Below are 16547 nucleotides of genomic sequence, written 5' to 3'. Positions count from 1 at the left end.
ATAAAAACATTGATAAAATGTTAATTTAACTTACATCAAGTTGTAAGTCTTATTAAATAATAACATCTCTTGGACCATTAGCCAGCTATAAAGACAGTATTTTAAGACACCAACAAATAAATCAACCAATATAATCAGTCTTTTTTTTCATGCTAAATATTCAAATTGTAATACTCAAATACTTTTTTGAGTCAGTTAGCTCTTGAATAAAAACAATGTAATAGTAGTAATTTTAAATAGATATGTGTTAATTTATTATAGATATTGTTTCATTTTTTAATTCAGTAATCACTGAATGCACTGTCAGCATGTTAGTGATTTACTTCAAAATATTATATTTTAATGGAAGAATCCATTAAGAGCAGCAGATATCTAGTTTAATCATCAAGCAAGCAGTTAAGTAACTGATTCGATTCTACCTTATAAATCAACATTTTTGGGATGGTTTGAGATAATTATTATCCCAGCTAATAAGAATTTTAAACTTTTAGTTTCATCTATTTTAACTAATCAATATTACATAAGTTTTTGTCATCTAGAAAAACACAATCTATTAAAATTAATGTTTTAATAATGCTTAACTGTTTTTTTTATTTTATCAATTCCTGTTTCAACGATATTGCTGTAATCATCTTTAGGAATACTTTTCAATATTCAGTTTTGTATCATTCAACATTAATATTTCTTAATTGGTATGATAATAGCACAATAAATGTATGAAATTACAGTATTTTTAGTAAAACAATGTATGGCTGTTATACACTCTGTATTTTCTATAAAAAATAGCTATCTACAATAATAAATTATTACTAATTTAATCTGTTTATATTTTATTTCAAAATAAAATATAAACAGATTTTTGAATGAATAAGTATGATAATGGTAGTCATGACTGCATCAAATGATAGGAGTTTTGTCATGAATATACCAGAGAAAAAATACTGAAATAAATAGAAGTTTTTGAAGAAACAAAATGTTAGTAACTGTTAAGTAATATGTGTGTTATGGAATAATTATAATTTTTTTGTTTTATCAGACACATATTTTATTTACATTACTATATTACTTCAACAACAACAGACATTTTATATGCATATTTTATACTATTACTATACATAATTTATTTATATACCTACATTATTTAGGCAACAACAGATTAATATTATTGGCAGAATTGTTTGAAGTGATGACTATTATTATAAACTGATGTTTTTCAGTTCTACAAGAAACAGTTCTGTAAATGAACTAAGCTAATGAATTAGCAGGTGTAAATAGACACCTGCTTATTTTTTATTTATTTTTTTTTTAACCTCTGGGACCACCATTAGGTATACTTTAGAGGATGAGATGAATGACAATTTTTGTAGCGTGTGAAAATGCCATACCTGACCGGGATTTGAACCCGGGGAACCTCGGGATGAAAGGACCTGCTTATTTATCTGTTTTCAAAACTTATCAGTAAGATTAATCTTTAAGAAAATACTTTGTAGATAATTCTTATAGATTTTTAGGATTACGAATACAAGAGTATTTTTCTTCTCCATCCACAAAATGTGTATATTATTTATCTTGAACATTAATAAAAAAAAATCTATTTTATTCTATATTTATCTCAGATATTAAGAAAACCAAAGTAATATCAGATAAATGTTTTCAATAAAAAATAGTTTTCTAGAGCAGAAAAAAATAATTGAACAAGTTATTTCTATTGAAGGAGGAAAAAAATGTTCAACTTTTTTAATTTTTACCACACATTGTAATAACATTCAAAATAATTTTTTTAGACACTTGTGTGAAATTAATTAAACCTGAAATTTATTATCATAAGAATATTATTTATTATACCAACACCTATCAAAAATTGATGTCAAATCAGTTTTACAACTAGGATGCAACCTACGAAGCTTGGTGTCAATTTTTAAATTTATGAGATGAGTTTTGGGTACATATTTTGTCCCCTATAAAAGCACATATTCTGTCTGCAATGATGAGTTGTATTTTGCTTTATGGATTTATACAATTAAATTTTTAACCAAATTAATTAACCATAACTTAAAACCAATAGTACTTATTAGTGAGTAAATAAATAAATTTATCATTTAAAAGTAAAATTTCACACTTACTGCAGGTGTAAATTCAGAGGGGTCTCGGAAGCATATCAGCCCACACGCCTGCAGATCTACTGCCATTAATACTGGAGATTCATTGATCTTTTGGGAATTCAGCACATCTTTTTTGAGATCACAAGGATATTCTCCAGCAAATGTTAGTGTTAACATACCTAAAAGATTTTATAACTACTGTAAAATTTTTTCAGGTACAAATAAATAAATCTGTTAGCAATAGATTTTTAAAACAAACTTCTTAAATTGGGAATAAGTTTTATCTATTGATGTAAAGACTTCTGATAATTATTTTGAACATAATAGTCTTAACCAATTAATTTACTGAAATACAAAAAAAGAGTTATCCAAAATTTGAATCCAATTAATGACCATAAAAAATGTTACCTTCAAGTTATTATTACAGAAAAAACATGCAGAAATTTACAGAGTAGGATATGGAATATTGTTTTATAAGTCAGTTTAAGTTTTTAGCACACTGAGAATAATATTTTGTTTAAGTTTAACAGATTTGTTTCTTGAGAAAGGGCTGTATTAAATTTTACTTTACATTACTTATCCTGTGCTTTTTTAGAATGTCAGATATGCTACCTCTGAAATTAATAATATTTACTAAACAGCCAGTCCCTATGGTGAAGAGAGTAAAAGTATCACTGGCAGAGCTGAGCATCTACGTTTCAGATTGCTGATGTGGACCAATATAAGTGACTCAATTTAAAAGGTAATACAAAACCACGTCACTACTTATTTTTCTTAGTAAGAGTCATTTCAGACTTTCTTTAGTCTTATTAAATAAAGAAAACAAAGATGTTCTCTTGAGAAGGGTTATGCCAATCTCAAGAAACTTGTGTATCATATTAACAGATCATGTTTATTTTTTTTATGCATGTAATATACTAGTTTAGAAGAATTATTTTCCTAGAACTTGATGTAAATTTTGATGTTTTGTTCATGAGGGGATAATTCAATGATGAACTGCATAAGATCACAGTGCTTGGGTAGGAAGAAGTTTTTTTCTAACAGTTTGGAAAATTTTTTAATTTATGTTATCTATGAGAACTTTTGTTGTTCTAATTACAATAATAAACAAAATCTTTGTTTCTTAACATGTGATACATGAAACCAATATATTTTTTAATGCTGAAAACAAATCTGAATTCAGGATTATTCCATCAATCTAAGTTTATGAAAAATTCCAAAATTTAAATTTTGAAAATTGTTGATGTTATATGATGAATTATTATACACAAACACTTTTTATTTTATATGATACATATTTACATGAATATTTATATGATACATTTATTTATATGAAACATAAAATATTATCACAACATCTCATACCTCTCTATTGAAGCATGTATGAACAAGATTCATCATGTTTGTTCCTAACAAAATATCACAAAGCTTGTTGGCTTTGTTAGTCTGTGCTTTTAGTAGTATAATCTCTTCAGTCACTGTGGTAACTATATTAAATGAGTGAACAGTGAAGTCTCAAAATGTCACATAAGAGTGTAAATGATTTGAACAGTTTTTGAAATTTGTATGAGTTCATGGGCTCTTCATAGTATTATGTAGTAGATATGTAGTCAACTTAAGAGGATGAAAAGAAAACAAAATCTTAAGAAAAAGCACACAAAAGGGTTGCCATGGCTTTGGTGTCTTATTGATTTGGCGTGAACCAAAAGATTACTTAACCAACTGTTATTTTTGTTTAAGTAATGTGTCTGTAATGTCAAAGAAGTCTAAACATTCTGTATTAAACCCTGCATTGCCATTTGCACTCAGACCTATATCTCGCAGTGAATCCATTCTAGTTCCCAGCGTTTCTGAAAACTTGTTTCATGAAATCAGTGACGAAGAAGTGGACACTATGGAAGAAGACAATCATGATTCAAACTTTGAATTACAATCAAGTGAGCCACATCTTATATCACATTGATATAATTTTCTTATAAGAAATTTAAACTTATCAAAAAATCAATTTAACTTTTAGGCTCAAAATTGCAAGGTTGGAATTTACATAAAAAAAATACAAAAATCATCTTGAGCTATTGAAGCTCAAGATTTATAAATCACAAAATTACCAGGATATTATAAATAAAATGATAAATTCATAGAGAGTTATGGGCTGTAAAATATCCTCAAAGTCTCATATCCTTCATTCGCATCTGGATTTCTTCCCGCCAAACAATGGGACAGGAAGTGATGAACGTGGTAAACATTTCCATTAAGATATTTCAGTGTTGGGAAATCATAATAAAGCCAAATGGAGGATTAATATACTATCTAATTACTGTTAGACTTTAATTTGAAATCTACCTAAGGCTACCTACTAAAGGAGAGAACTTGCTAAGCAGCTTTAATGTAAGTGTATTACATCCCATAACATTACTTATATTAACTTTTGTATGACTTTATGCATCATTTCTATTGAATATTTGTTTTTAATAGATGATTATTTTCTTTCAGTGTTTATCTTCCAGATTTTTTAATTATTATTTTGTATAATTGATCGTTATTGTCAAAATTCTTAAAAAGTAAAATCCTACTTTTTACTTTTCTTTCTTGTAATTCGAAATAAATTTTATATAATTTTAGCAAGAAACTAAAGTGATACATTGAAAGAATAATTTGCAAAACACATTACATTAACTACTCAGAAAAAATATAAAACTTGAAATAGATTCTGTTTTATTCTCTTTCATCAGTGCTGTAGGACCAAAGCAACACCGCTCACAAAGGAGCTGTGCAGCCTGAGTCAAATTTAAAACTGATTTAGCTTAAAATAAAATACTTTATTTGTTACCAATATCTCTATATTAAATAATTGAATTGGTATCAGTAAATTAGTTTTGCTAGGTTAGTCAATTGGTATCAGTGTAAGTGAATTGTATCAGTGCAGTACTTAATTATGTCATTTCTGCGACCAATTTGGCAATTAAACATCATAATTTATGATAATGATTTGATTAATTGATTAGTAAGTTACCACTAATCAGTAATAAATATTGATTAATAGATCAGTGTAATTTGATAATATAAATAGAACATCTAGTTTTATTTAATTTATTTTTTATTTAGCCAATTTTTATTTACAGAATATAAATAAAACTTTTAATAATAAGGTTTTTAACACTGAAAAGTTTTTTTTTATAGAAGTATATAAGATGTTTTCATGTTACTCATTTATTTATTTGTTAGGCTAGTGTTCTGCTACTTGCAATATTATTTTGTGATAAGAAATAAATTTATGTAAATAATGTGAATCAAAGTTATATTATCTACATTCTTTAACTTGCAGTTAAATATTATGATTTCATGAATGTAAAATTTTTGTATTTCTGTATTAAAAATAAATAAATAACTATCAATTATAATGCAATATTAGCAAAATATGAAGTGTTTCTTTCTCATTTTATGTTTACCTGGTATTTGGTTGTTGAGACAATTTAGATTTAGAAGAACTTGTTCTGGATAACTGAATAAAACACGTCCTACAGGTACTAATAACAATAATAATGATGTAGCCCCTCCAAGTGCATTAAATACTGATAGCAAAATCTGAAACATGAAAAAGTCTCTGCATTTTAAATTAATCACATTATTGTATATTATGAAGATATTCTTTGCAACAATCTGCAATGTTAATCTCAATGTAATAAAACATTTTTTTTAAATATAATTTTTACATTACCATCTAAATCCTTAGCAGTTTGCTTTTTTTTACTTTCATTGTAGAAATTTGAATTTCTATTTTCATCATAACTTATTCATTTAATCTTGATAATTCAGGGGTAAATTATGTATTGACAGATGTAAAGTGTTAAGTGTTTATGCAGAAGATTGACAGTTTGAATTTGTTAAAAATGAACTAATAATTAATTACGTTAAAAAGCAGCAACAAAATAAGTGAAATTAGAATTAATTGTAAATGAGTAATGATAAATAAATTTTACGTTAGTTATTTTGTAAAAAGTAACAAAATGTCAATGATTAAGAAATACCAAAATTAATTGCTTCTCAATTACTTCATTTATCTGCTATTTATTATACTATTTATTTACTTATGTTTTTAATTTTAAACCTCTGAACTTTTAAAATTTCTTTCTATAAATAGAAAGGTATTATCTGAGCAAATTAAAGAACTCATACGTGCAGGATGGTAGTATTTATCTTTATGAGAGAAATAAATTAGGCATTATAAAAAATTAAATAGTTCAGTGTCATAAGGGTGCGGCATGTTGTATCAATGGCAGGTGGGTGACAATGTGACAATGTTGGGAGTAACAGTAATTCTAATTTAAGTACAGCTACCTACTGTGTTGCTGACCTTCTATTGACTGTTTTGTGGATGAGTAGATAAAGAAAATTATCATTAAAATATATATTTAAAAATATATTTGATTTTAGAATTTATCTCTAAAATTCTTTTTACTTTATTGTGTTAGCATTTGTTACAAGATAATTTTTAATAATTTATTTTAAAATGGCAGTACTGAAATCTCACATATAAAACTCTTATTCAAGCTCTTTAGCTTTCCATATCATCAGTACATAGAATATAATGTTATTTATAATGAAAAAAAATCCAGCCAAACAACTGATACTGTGCTGAGTAAAATGGTTTTACCTGACATGTAAAGACAGCAGTAGAAAATTACTATCTCCCTGAAATTCAGTAAGCTCTGTAGCAATGAATTTTTTATCATAAAAAATAAATTAACAATTAAAATTCATATCAAAATAACAAAAGCTGCTACAGTATAAATTATTACTAAAACTAAGAAGAAACCTTTTTTTGTTTGGGTCTTTTTCTTACTAGATAAATATAGAAATTATGGCTTCAAAATATTTATAATATTTACTGAAAATCGTGACTAGTGTCAGATTTAAAAAAAGTAAAAATGTTAATAAAATATAAAGTACTACAATAATCAAATAGTAACCTTGAAATTTCCAATGCGATCAGCAACAACACCTGCCAAAGGAGGCATTATAATGGCCACAATAGGGGTGACAGCACTCATTATAGCTGCCTCCTCTACATTTAAACCCAACTCCCTCATGTGAATAGTCAGGTATGGATACAAAACATAAAGTGCTGAAACAAAAAAGAATTCTTCAAATCTATTTTTTAAATAAATAAAAAATTATAAAGTAAAAAATTAATCTGAACTAATATGAGTTGGAAAAGAAGTGTCAGAGGAATTAATTTTCACTACCATACCAGTTTGCATACAGTAAATTACACCTAGTGCATGTGGGTACCCAAAATAACTGTTATAAGTTCGGTTATTTTTTTTATCAGAATATATATATTTTTTCATCTACCCATTTTATATCAATTGATTATTCTTTATCATTTAGTATATTGCGAGATAGATTTGTTCATTACAATTGTCTCTCAAATTTATAGATAAGTGATGTGGTTCAACTTTTTATGCTACTATCCCTTTACTACTATCCATTACTGTTATTACTAGTAATAGTAGTTCAGTTACTACTATCCATTAAATAGGATTAATGAATACTTCATTAGCCCTCTAAAAATTCATTTACTAGGCAGGTTGTAATTATCTTATTTTAAATATGAATAAATCTGAGATAGACGGATAGTATTCCAATTAATAATAAATAGTACTATTTCTGTAAATAGCCTATAATGTAAAGTACACACCATAATGTAAATTTTTTGGCATCTTGTTAGATTACAGATTCTTGTTAGATGATCGAATTGATTCCGTTTTTAACAAGATAAAATTGTATTGTTCCATTGTAAAGTTTCATAATGAAATTATAAATTTGTCATTATAAGCAATTTATTATGTTTTTTATTTACAGTCTAAGATCCGGCAGCTGATTTCTGCAGGTATCTGTTTTTTTAATGAAACTCGATTTAAATGAATGATTAATGATAATTTAATACATTACTGCCGGGTTGCCCACAAAAATTATCCGCAATTACCTTTAATTAAATATATTGTAATTAATTTATTTTAACGAATTGCAACTATATTTTTTTAAGTGAATTAAACGTCATCTGAAAGAAAATATGTAAAGAACGTATAAAAAAAAAATGATTGCCAACTCTCAGTCAGCCGCAACCTCCAAGTTGCCAGGTGTAAACAGGTATGTTATTTACAGTCATCGTGTTTTTCAAAAAAATTATATACTAAATTGAAGTTTTTTTCTGTACATGATAGTTGCATTGTTCTGGTTTACAACATGAAGCAGTGCACACATTCCTTCTCTCTTGTTCACACTCATCCATACTGAAAGTAATTACATCAAATAATGGCAACCACTACTTGTGGTAATTTTTTTTTACAGGCATCCATGTGTTATCGTGTACAGAAAAAATTAAACTTCAATTTAGTATATAATTTTTTTGAAAAACACAATGAGCATAAATAATTAACAATAACATACCTTTTTTTTTTTTTTTGTTTGTTGGCGAAAAACGCCTGGGTGTTATTATCGCCCGAAATTTTATTAATAAAGGGTAAAATAACTCCAAAGTAATAAAACTTATAAGGTGTAAAATGAATATTAATCATATAATAAAAATTTATTAAAACAAGAGTCAAGAAGGTAAAATAAAACTCAAAGGTAAACCTTCTTTTTCGGATAATAAAATTAAAGACATAGAACCAAATAAATCAAAATTGGAAGTAAAGGTTAAAAATAATCAACAACTCTGTTAGCATAAAAATATATATGATAATATTAAATTTTTTGCAGTAATCTGGTACTATGCAAAAACAGAAACAACCGGTCCAAAATTTCGTTATTATTGTACAAGATAACACGGATGTTTCTTGGTAGATTAAACTTACGACGCAACGCCGCATAACATATGCAGTCCACGAGAATGTGGTGCACAGTCATGCGGCAGTTGCATAGGAGTGGGACTTCTCCTGACATTGTGTCATCTTCGTATGTCCTATCCGTAACCGGCAGAGGACCACTTCCTCACGACGAGATTTTCTGCAAGAGGAGCCCTGTGGCAACACTGAATCTTTAATCAGTCGGAGTTTATTATCGACGGTAGTCGCTCAGTCACTTTGCCACCTTGCTCTAAGTGATTGCTTAACACGATTAATAAAATCAAAGGTAGTAACTCGGGTGGTGAAAGGAGGTTGAATACACGCTGCTTTGGCAGCATAATCTGCTCTTTCGTTACCTAGAATCCCTACGTGGCTAGGGACCCAGCAAAAACTTACTTCTGTGTTGCGATTACCTAACTCAGAGATTGCATTTGAATGCTAGATCGTGGATACCGGTGTTCTTTGGTGGTTGGGTTTCAATTAACCACACATCTCAGGATTAGTCGAACTGAGAATGTACAAGACCACACTTCATTTACACTCATACATATCATCCTCATTAATCCTCTGAAGTATTATCTAAAAACGGTAGTTACCGGAGGCTAAACAGGAAAAAAGAAGAAGAAGAAGAGATTGCATCGTAAATTTTAATGACGACAAGATGTTTGGAATAAAAGTTTTCTAACGCCTGGAGAGCACTACACGAGTCACTGCAAATAAGAATGTTTCTATATTTAGGGTTAACGATATTTAGAGCCCTATTTATAGCGAGTAGTTCAGCGGTGAACACACTCGTAATACCGGGTTGGCCAAACACATAAGTTCTTTCATTGACAACCAGCGGTACCGTCTTGTTTCGACCCATCAGTGTATATCACTGCGTCTGGGTTCGTCTTCGTGAGAATATACTGAAACATTTGCCGGAAAACAGTAGGTGGTGTTGATTGTTTATCGTATGTTGTAAGGTCAAATGTAAAATTTACAAGGTTTATTCTCCACGGAGGATATGAGCACGGACATGATGGAAAGAACGAGGGAGTGTCAACATTTATATGCTGCAGCAGACGTCGGGTACGGACACTCACAGGCGCAGTACAGCGTGGAAGGTCCTCATACTTCCGTAAGTTAGGATTCCTAAGAACTGGGTCAAAAGCCGGGTGATTTGGCTGTCCTTTGAGACGGGCAAAATAAAATAACAAAAACTGGTCTCGTCTATCCCAAAGTGATGGCTCGCCATAGTCTACAAGTAAGCTTGTGATAGGGCTTGATCTAAACGCACCTGTGGCAAGCCGAAGAAAAGAATGATGTACACCGTCCAGCATTTTAAGCACGGTTTGAAGAGCCGAAGAGTAGGGGATACAACCATAATCTAAACGGGAACGAACAAGGGAATAGTAAAAACGCAACATACATGACCGATCGGCTCCCCAATTGGTGTTACTAAAGACCCGCATCGTATCTAAAAGTTTGGAACATTTTTTCCTCAATTCCTTTATGTTTGACCCAAGTAAGACGGCTATCTAAAAGCAAACCTATAAACTTGACGTAAGGAGAGACAGCAATAAGCTCTCTGTTCAGAAAACCCCGCGGAATAGAAGGGTTCCGTAGCCGAGAAAAGACTACACATTTCGTTTTGTCGGATGAAAATGTGAAACCAGTAGTTCTGGACCAATCCTCAAGGCGAAATATAGTGTTCTGTAGCAGTCGCTCTGCAGTGGGTGTTGAGCGGCTCGCAATGTAAATAACAAAATCGTCAACGAATAGAGAACATGAGACAGGAACCTGTACACAATTGGTAATGCTGTTTATGATTACAGAAAACAAGGTGTCATTTAATACACTACCTTGAGATACTCCATTTTCCGAGACGACACTGTCTGAAAGTGAATCGCCTACACGAACACGGAACGTTCGGTGATTTAAGAATCCCCGGATTAAAGCAAGCATATTGTCCTTGATTCCCCATCTCTTAAAGGTGTTAAGAATACCACGTCGCCAGGCTGTGTCGTACGCCTATTTTATATCGAAGAAGATAGCAACGTGGTGTTGGCGGTTCAGGAAGGCGTTTTGTATGGCTGTTTCCATTGACACTAAATGGTCAATGGAAGATCGTCCTTGTCGGAAACTACACTGTTCCGAAGAAAGAAAGCCATGTTTCTCCAAGTACCATGTAAGCCTGCGGTTTACCATTCTCTCCATTATTTTACACAACACGCTTGTTAAAGAAATAGGGCGGTAGCTTGAGGATCGGTTTTATCTTTACCAGGCTTTAGTACTGGTATAATAAATGCCTCTGACTGGGCGGAAAGACTTGTTCGGAGAATAAACCATTGTAAATATCCAAAAGATGTTGTAGTGCTGAGTTAGGAAGGTGTGAAAGCATACAAAGGCGAACGTTGTCTGGTCCAGTGGAAGTGTCACGTGAGTTCTTAAGTGCGTGAAACAATTCTTTAAATAGGAATGGAGTGTTCAATTTACTAACCGAATCACCAATGTTTAACGCCAATATTTCTATCTGTGCTTTGTACCTCTGAAAGTCGTTACTATATGATGAAGTGAGAGACACCAAGCGGAAAGATTTTGCTAAAGTATTTGCTACAGCCGAAGATGATGAAAGGAGTTCTCCTTCATCGATGAGACCGAGAATAGATTGCCTTGGCGATCCGAAAATTGCATGGATTTTTTCCACGCAGTAAATGTGGGAGTAGTACGTGAGATGGTGTTCACATATTTCGTTCATGAATTCCTCTTAGCGTTCAAGAAGACCCGACGGCATACCGCTCTAGCCCTTCGGTATAAATTTATATGTTCAGTTGTAGGTCTATTATTGAATTTGCGTAGTGCCCGCCGTGTATTCTTAATAGCACATTTGCAATCATCATTCCACCATGGAACGGAAGGACGTTTACATATCTGTTTACACTTGGCAACCTGTAGGTTGAAGCTGAATGAGAGCTTGCAACCATTTTTTTGTTTAGATTCTTCACCCCATTTTCTTTCAAACGACATTTTATTCACTTAAAAAAATATAGTTGCAATTTGTTAAAATAAATTAAGTACAATATACTTAATTAAAGGTAATTGTGGTTAATTTTTGCTAGGCAACTCGGTAGTAATATATTAAATTATCATTAATCATTCATTTAAATCGAGTTTCATTAAAAAACAGATACCTGCAGGAATCGACTGCTGGCTGGATCTTGTACTATAATTTCTGTGTAAAAAATATAATATTGCACGATACAGCTAATTCAGAAAGTCAGAATAGGATTTCAGGATTCAAAAAGGGGATGAACCTTGTTTGGTGCTTTAAATATGAATCGTGTAGAAAAATATAGAAAAACATGTTAAAAAATTATAAAATTTCCATATTTATATTTGGTAATGTATTTATAATATCTGTATTAATAATATATTTATAATATCTGTCTGAACAAAACTGTCATTTATCCCTAAAAAATGACAATATTTACTTCTATCAAACCAGAAAAATAAACAATCTACACATTACATAGGATAGCAAGTCAACCTACAAAAAAGGACCTGCTTATACTTTCTTGTCATTTTTAATTAATTTCCAATGCGTTAAAAGATCTTCTAACCAATCTGTTTAAAATTAAAAGATTTAATACTTAGACTACAACTCTGTTGATATGTTTTTAAATAATACTAATTACATACAAGGGACGATCAGAAAGTAAGTTATACCCCTATGAAACACATATTTATAAGACATTTTTTTTTTTTTATTGAATAAAAAACTACATATTTTTATCATTTTTCGACATAATCACCAAGTTTTTCTAAACTCTTTTACTACCTTGTGGCAATTTCCTTCAACCATTTAAGGACCGCTTCCTTCAGTTCATCATCATTAGTGAAACACTCCCCTCCCAGTTCTCGCTTGAGAGGACTAAACAGGTGGTAGTCGCAGGGTGCTAGGATAGGGCTGTAAGGCGGATGAGTCCACACTTCCTACTTGAAATTTTGCAGTAACTCCTTTGTCACATGAGCTGAATGAGGAGTAGCATTGTCGTGAAGAAAAATGACTCCACCGCTCAATCTTCCGGGTTTTATATCTTTAATGGCTTTATGCAATTTTTTGAAAGTCTCACAGTAAGATTCAACATTGATTGTTATTCCTCGGGGCATAAGTTCACTGTAAAAACTCCCTCAGAATCGAGAAAGACTGTCAGCATAACCTTTCAAACATGTGAGGATGTTTTAACTTGTTTTGGCTGTGGCAAATTTTTTTTGAAGAAAAGAAAGAGCAGATGCAAAACGTTGATTATTATGGTTATCGGTCAACGGATGTGGCACCCATCGTGCACACATCTTACAGTAGTCAAGCTGATCGTGAATAATCGCAAACACACTACCATAACTGATGTTAAGTTCACTTGCAATCTCTCTAATTTTAATGCGCCAGTTACTCAAGATCACTTCATTCACGCGTTCCGCGTTACACGTCGTGTTTGCAGTTGAAGGATGCCCAGCACGCAGTTCGTCAATCATATTTGTTCTTACGTTTTTGAACATTTGGCACCATTTTGTGATAATGGGGGCATAACATTGCATTCTCACTCTATACCTCAACAATTTGGTGATGAATTTCACAATTGTAAGTTTTTGCCCACAAATATCTGACTGCTGGACAAAACTTCTAGAGGACAACTCCACACTGACAACGTCACTACACACGTACTGAATGTCGTGCAGAATTGCAGCTGGGAAAGCATGAAGACAACAACCCAACCAATGCTACCACCACAAGACATTAATATATCCCTTTACGCCTCAGTTCAAGAACACGGAAAGGATGTAACTAATTTTTTGATCCACCTCTCGTAAATTTGAATTTTCTGAATATTGTTTAATGCATGCTTAATATTAAACTATTACAATTTTTAGTGAATGCCTTCAAAATTGTTGTTTTCTTTCCATAGCTGCAGTATTATTGTTTCATATAATTATTATCCATTATATAAGACTAAGAGTAACAGTACATACTTGTTATCCATGGAATAGCACACATGTCATGAATTAATTTATATGACGTATAAATATTTTCTAACATGAAAGGTATTTATTTATTTATTGGATTTATGATCAAAATAATTTTTTTGGTTTTTCAAAGTAGACTATTATTTTTTTTTTTTTTTACGGGCATCGACTGCTAAGGTCGCCTCGTCACATTCTTAAAAAGAGATTAGTATCACCATCAGGATCGTCATATACAAGGGTGTAAAGGGCATTACATTTTTATTTAAAAAGCACAAAGTACACATAACATTAATCTAAAACAATAAACAAAAATAACACATATGGGGTGTAAAGGGTCCCAATCTTAAAAAAATATGAGAATATATCATAAATAAACATAGATGTAAAATACATGCCTTTACAATACCATTATCTCCTTCTACCTGTCTCGTTTATTAATTTGTTTAACCACCCTCGGGACGACTATAACTGCCGTAAAGCAGTATACCAGTCGCCTCAGGATGCCGTGGCAGTTGACTCCTCCCTATAGTAAGTCCTGTAGGACGTAACCCATCGGGGTCCTCCCAGCGTCATTAGAGCAATCTGACCACCTGTTCTGGACGGCCAAAAAGCCCCTGGGCGGGGAGGCTACCCTTCCCGGTTGACCTACTTGGCTACAGGCATACATTACGCTTATTCATAGCCTCGCGCCCTCAGTCCACCCTTGAGGGTCCCCCATGCCATCATTGGACACACCCCGACTCCCTGCTCTTGTATGCAGGCGAGCCAGGATGGCCTAGGCAAGAGGACTACCTCCCGTCACTATACGTGCCACGCTTCGAGACTCCCTTTTTATATGTAAGACTACTTCTTAGAGTTTGTTTAACACAGCTTTAAATGATCCACTTTTTACAGACTTTTAAGAAGTCCACTGGCGTGTAAATAAGCAACTATCTTTTCTTCATTTCCATTATCCAGATCAGCAGCAATATCATTTCTTAGCAGGAACCTCTTTCTGAGGTCCTCATATATGGTACACTCTTCTATAGATGTTTAATTGTAAGTGTTTTATTACAAACACCGCACATTGGTCTCTCTTTGCCGGTTAACAAATATGAATTTGTTATTCGCGTGTGACCGATTTTAAGTCTGGTCACAGCCACTTGTTCTCGGCGAGTCAATTTCACGTCGCTTTTCCATTTATACGGAGAAGTTTTGACCGAGTTTAATTTTGTATTTAAACTCCTCCAATCAGTATTCCACTTGTTTCTTATTATGTTAGTTAGACAGCTTTTAACATCTGCCACCCTTACAAGAATTGCATCCAAAATTCATTACCTGCGCTTTCATTACCTGCAATACCAGCGTGCCCTGGAGTCCATACAAATACACATCGCTGTCCTCGTTGATTTAGAACATACAAAATGGACAGGATGTTTGAAATTAGGACATCCTTAATGTTCTTGTTCTGAATTGCAATAAGTGCACTAAGAGAATCGGAACATATTAGCACTCTCTCTTCGCAATAGTGTTCTGTGTACCGAAGAGCCTGCTGTATGGCAGTAAGTTCTGCCGTATAGGTACTAGTCATATCTGGCAGTTTCCAAAAATGGGCTTCTCCATTTACATATATGGAGCATCCAACACCATGTTCGGTTTTAGAACCGTCAGTATAAATTCTAATATGTTCTTCGTAACTACTGACGGTTGCCAAAAATTCCTGTTGGATGATAACTGCTGGCTTCTTTTTTATTTCTCCCTCAGAGAGATCCAACCTTGTATTTACCGCTGGCAAGAGCCATGGCGATATTTCTCTCGTGGAAATTGCTAGTGTCTCTGAAATAGCAATTTCGTGTTTTCTTCTTAATTCGTGATACCTAATTCCGGCTGGTCTGGAATAGGTAGCACGATGTTCATATAATGCAGCCAAAGGATGGTTGTTAAAAAGTTTATTATTTATATGAGCAGGAAAAGCCCATATGTTTGCTGCATATCTTAGCAAAAGGATCTCTCTTCTATAATATAGTGGCATTATTCCGGCTTCGGACATTAAACTAGTCGCCGCACTTGTGCGGAAAGCGCCAGTCGCATATCTTATTCCGCTGTTATGAATCCATAGTCTAGTTTCGATTGTACCAATGCTTTATATAGTCTCAATAATATTTCTTTATCTGAGCCCCAATTGATGTTCGATAAACATTTTATAATGTTTAGGGCTTTTTTGCATCTATCACTCGTCCTGATATGTAATCCCCACGTAAGGGATTTATCCAATACCAGTCCTAAAAATCTACATTGTCCTTATATTGTATTGGATTATTGCCGACTGTCAACGTAGGACTTTGGTGAGAAATTCTCTTTCTACAGAAGTGTAAACAGCACGTTTTTTCTGGTGAAAATTGGAATCCATTATTCCTCGCAACTTCATTTAGAGCGTCAATCGCCCGTTTAATTTGTATTTCACCATAGCTGTCTTGTTTCTGGCATACACAATTGCCAAATCATCAACATAGACGCTTTTGCTGATTTCTACTGGAATGGCTAATATTAATTTATTAATGGAGATGGTAAACAAGGTACCGCTCAGCGGTGAACCTTGTGGTATGCCATT

General features: G+C 32.2%; 1 protein-coding gene across 4 annotated transcripts in view; it reads right to left on the bottom strand.

The window, feature by feature from the left end:
- LOC142330866 (uncharacterized) overlaps positions 1-16547 on the bottom strand; it is a 177390-nt gene that overhangs the window by 42991 nt on the left and 117852 nt on the right. For 3 of the 4 annotated variants that reach the window (XM_075376334.1, XM_075376347.1, XM_075376342.1), the window contains exons 3-5: positions 7073-7227; positions 5552-5687; positions 2124-2281 (exon numbers count right to left, since the gene is read on the bottom strand). In XM_075376334.1, coding sequence (XP_075232449.1) covers positions 2124-2281; positions 5552-5687; positions 7073-7227 — 449 coding nt within the window. Of the gene's footprint in view, positions 1-2123; positions 2282-5551; positions 5688-7072; positions 7228-16547 lie in introns of those variants that run through there. The other variant, XM_075376353.1, reaches the window with a different exon arrangement.

This window comes from Lycorma delicatula, chromosome 1 (genome assembly GCF_047948215.1).
Source record: "Lycorma delicatula isolate Av1 chromosome 1, ASM4794821v1, whole genome shotgun sequence".
In the NCBI taxonomy this organism is placed as follows: Eukaryota; Metazoa; Arthropoda; class Insecta; order Hemiptera; family Fulgoridae; genus Lycorma; species Lycorma delicatula.
This window is presented reverse-complemented; position numbering and strand designations above follow the sequence as displayed.